Source organism: Lycium ferocissimum, unplaced genomic scaffold (genome assembly GCF_029784015.1).
Source record: "Lycium ferocissimum isolate CSIRO_LF1 unplaced genomic scaffold, AGI_CSIRO_Lferr_CH_V1 ctg15702, whole genome shotgun sequence".
Lineage (NCBI taxonomy): Eukaryota > Viridiplantae > Streptophyta > Magnoliopsida > Solanales > Solanaceae > Lycium > Lycium ferocissimum.
The window spans coordinates 44,840-49,152 of record NW_026716199.1 but is presented as its reverse complement, the minus strand read 5'-3'; the positions used below and the strand labels follow the sequence as shown (position 1 = coordinate 49,152).

The following is a 4,313-nucleotide window of genomic DNA, read 5'->3' as shown; positions in this document are numbered from 1 at the left end:
AAACACAATCTTCATTCTATGAATAATTAAAACGCTAGCTCATACCTACCGTAGGAAGTGAGGATATCTTTTCTTCATGTCCTCCTCTTTTTCCCAAGTAGCTTCCTCAAAATGGTTTCGCCACAACACTTTAACCGATGCTACATCCTTTGTTCTCAACCTTCTAACTTGACGATCTAAAATCCGAACCGGTTTCTTCTTCATAAGCCACCTTCATCAATTTCAATATCTTCATGGTGCAACACATGGGAAGGATCAGGTTTGTACAATCTCAACATCGAAATGTGAAACACCGGATGAACCATGGACATCTCAGCCGGTAATCTCAACTCATAAGCTACCTTCCCAACCCTTTTTGTAATCTCGTAAGGACCAATATAGCGAGGACTAAGCTTGCCCTTTCTGCCAAAACGCATTACCCCTTTCATAGGTGACACTTTCAAGAAAACCTTGTCACCAATAGCAAATTCTAATTCCCTACGCCTCATGTCCGTATAAGACTTTTGTCTACTCTGAGCGGTCTTCAGTCGCTGCACAATAAGATTTACCTTCTCAATCACCTCATAAACTAAATCAGGACCCAAAAACTCTACTTCCGTTGGTTCAAACCAACCAATTACAGACCGACAACGCCTCCCATAAAGAGCCTCATAAGGAGCCATCTGAATACTCGCTTCATAGCTATTGTTGTAAGCGAATTCCACAAGAGGTAAAATGTTCATCCCAATTTCCTCCAAAATCTATTGCACAAGCTCGCAACATATCTTCCAAAGTTTGAATAGTTCTCTCCGCCGCCCATCGGTTTGAGGATGAAAGGCAAGGCTCAATTTCACTCTAGTCCCCAAACCTTTCACGAAAGGATGTCCAAAAATGAGCAAGAAATTGCGTCCCTCTATCGATATGATGGATGTCGAAACCCATGCAATTTAACTATCTCTTCAAATATAACCCGGCATACTCCGCCGCGGTATATGACGTCTTCACATGGAGAAATGGGCAGACTTAGTAAGTCTTTCCACGATCACCCAAATAGAATCGAACTTGCCGTTTGTGCAAGGTAAACCCACAACAAAATCCATATTGATCATCTCCCACATCCACTGAGGAATCTCAATATTCTGAGCCAACCCACCAGCCTTTGATGTTCGGCTTCACTGTTACGGTTTAAACACTTAGCCACAAAGTTAGGGATATCAACCTTCATGCTCTTCCACCAATAGTGTTGTTTCAAATCCTTATACATCTTGGTGGATCCCGGATTTAACCGAATACTTGGAACTATGAGCTTCCATCATTAATTCTTGTCGAAGACCATCAACATCGGGAACACACAATCGTCCTTGCAACCACAGAACACTATCGCCAGTCCCAACAGTAAATGAAGTGTACTCACCCCTTTCCACTCCATCTCTCAGCTTTGCCAAAAGTTCATCATCATATTGCTTGGATTTAATCCTTTCCACAATGTCAGACCGTGATGGCGTGATTCCCACTAACTCTCCATCTTTAGTTTCATCAAGTCTGACCCCAAGACTAGCAAGTCTTCAAATTTCCTTCCCCATGGGCATGTCATGTGTGTACGCAAATAAGCCAACGTGCCCATAGATTTTCTACTCAAAGCATCAGCAACCACATTAGCCTTACCAGGATGATACAAAATATTCAAGTCATAATCTTTTAACAACTCCAACCACCTCCTCTGTCTGAGATTCAACTCTCGTTGCTTAAAGATATATTGCAAGCTTTTATGGTCAGTAAAAACATCACAATGCTCACCATACAAATAATGACGCCAAATTTTCAAGGCAAATACCACAACAGCTAACTCCAAGTCATGAGTCGGATAATTCTTCTCATGCTTCTTCAACTGTCGCGAAGCATAAGCAATCACCTTACCGTTCTGCATCAATACACAACCCAAACCAATTCTAGAAGCATCACAATACACCACATATCCACCAGACCCAGAAGGTAAAGTCAAAATAGAAGTCGAAGTCAACCTTGTCTTAAGCTCTTGGAAACTCTTTTCACAAGCTTCGGACCACTGAAACTTAGCAGTCTTCTATGTCAATTTAGTCAATGGAGAGGCTATTGATGAAAAACCTTCCACAAACTTTCAGAAATAATTTGCCAAACCCAAGAAACTACGAATTTCACCAGTCGCACTAGTTTTCCTCCAAGAAAACTAATTTAATGGTCTAGGCCAATCCTTCACCGCTGAGATTTTCTGAGGTCTACTTTAATGCCATCACCAATCACCACATGACCCAAGAAAGACACAACGACTCAGAATTCACACTTAGAGAATTTTGCATAAAGCTCGTTCTCCTCAAGTGTTGTCAAAGTTATCCTCAAATGATTTGCATGATCCTCACGACTTTTAGAATACACCAAAATATCATCAATAAACACAATAATGAAGCGGTCTAGATAAGGCTTAAACACACGATTCATCAAATCCATAAATGCAGCAGGTGCATTAGTCAACCCAAAGGACATGACTAGAAACTCAAAGTGCCCATAACGAGTACGGAAAGCGGTTTTCGGGATATCCTTCTCCTTTATCTTCAATTGGTGATATCCAGACCTAATATCAATCTTAGAAAAGAACTTAGCACCCTGAAGTTGGTCAAATAGATCATCTATCCTAGGCAAAGGATATTAATTCTTAATGGTCACTTTATTAAGCTGACGATAATCAACACACATTCTAAGGGAACCATCCTTCTTCTAACAAACAAGACCTAGAAAGGACCCTTAAGGTGAGGAACTTGGTCCTTTTTCTTTCTAACAAACAACAAGATGAAGCCTTGAAACCTTTATCCAACAAGTCCTTCAATTGATTCTTTAACTCCCTTAGCTCTGCTGGAGCCATACAATAAGGTGGGATATGAATAGGTTGGGTGTTAGGAATAACATCAATCCCAAAATCAATAACTCTATCAGGAGGAATACTAGGAAGATCTTTGGGAAACACTTTGGGATAATCACTAACTATGGGAACAAATGCAAATTCGGGTACTAGGGCTTTTGTATCAATAACAACAACCAAATGGTAAATACATCCCTTAGTGATCATCTTATGAGCTTTAAGATAGGAAATAAATCTACCCCTTGGTTTAGCAATTTCACCCTCCCACACAATAACAGGCTCATTAGGAAAGGCGAAATGAGCTAACTTATGGCGATAATCCACATTAGCATAACATGCGGACAACCAGTTCATCCCCATAATTACATCAAAATCCACCATCTCAAGTTCATACAAATCAGCCATGGTCTTACGTCCCTTGATCACAACAACACAATTTCTATACACTCTAGAAGTAATAACAGGAACCCCAGAAGGCGTATCAACAGCAAAAGGTTCACACAAAGGTTCGTGTTTCATTCCCAAATCAAGAGCAAAATAAGGGGTCACATAGGATAAATTTGAACCCGGATCAATCAATGAGTAAGCATCATGAGAACAGATGGTAAGGATACCTGTAACCACAGCGTCAGAAGCCTCAGCTGCCTCCCTACGAGTCAGCCCATAAAGTCGAGTTGTCCCTCCACCAGAAGTATTAGCAACTTCCTTTCCCTTGCCATTATTACGAGCATTCTGATTATTATTGTTAGCATTACCAGCAGGCGGATTTTTAGCAGATACAAAAACAGGCGAATCATTCTTTTGGCTATTCATAGCAGCCATCTCACGTAGCCACTTTCTGCATTCCCTCTTAATGTGGCCTCTAATCCCACAATGATGATAGATACGCTCTTCCCACACTGGCGGACGACTACTTCCCTGCGAAAACTTACTATTATTATTATTTTTCTGGCCTTGCCTACCAGAAGGCACACTAGCATGGGAATAAGTGCCAGACTGAGCAGGTGCAGAATACCCTTTACTCTGCCCTCCCTTATAATTATTACCACTGAAACCACCCGCCGATCGGGCCTTCTTGTTCTGATCTCGATCCACCCTCTCCTCATTTTTCCAACTCTCTTGTTGCTCAGCAAACCCAACCAAAGATGAGAAAGCACAAGTAGGAGACATAGCAACAAAGAACATATGCAGACTTGATACGTGGTACTAAGCCTTTAACAAAACGAGTCAACTTATGCTTTTCAGTTGAAATCATGTATAAAGCATACTTTGACTGACGGGTGAACTCAAACTATACTCACGAACTGACTTGTTACCCTGCTCTAGCTTTTTAAACTTTGTAGCCATAACAATTCTTTCCTCATCCGACAAAAACCTTTCCATGAACGCCTGTTCAAATTCAGCCCACATCGGAGCTAAAGCAGCGTCACCCCTCTCAGAT

General features: G+C 41.2%; 1 protein-coding gene across 1 annotated transcript; it reads right to left on the bottom strand.

The window, feature by feature from the left end:
- Nucleotides 1–2,710: 2,710 nt before the first annotated feature.
- On the bottom strand, nt 2,711–4,042 carry LOC132042499 (uncharacterized). Its single transcript, XM_059433019.1, has 2 exons — nt 3,487–4,042; nt 2,711–3,318 (listed from the first exon to the last, which is right to left on the bottom strand). Exons 1-2 carry the CDS (start codon nt 4,040–4,042, stop codon nt 2,711–2,713), a joined length of 1,164 nt encoding a protein of 387 aa, XP_059289002.1.
- Between the last annotated feature and the right edge of the window lie 271 nt (nt 4,043–4,313).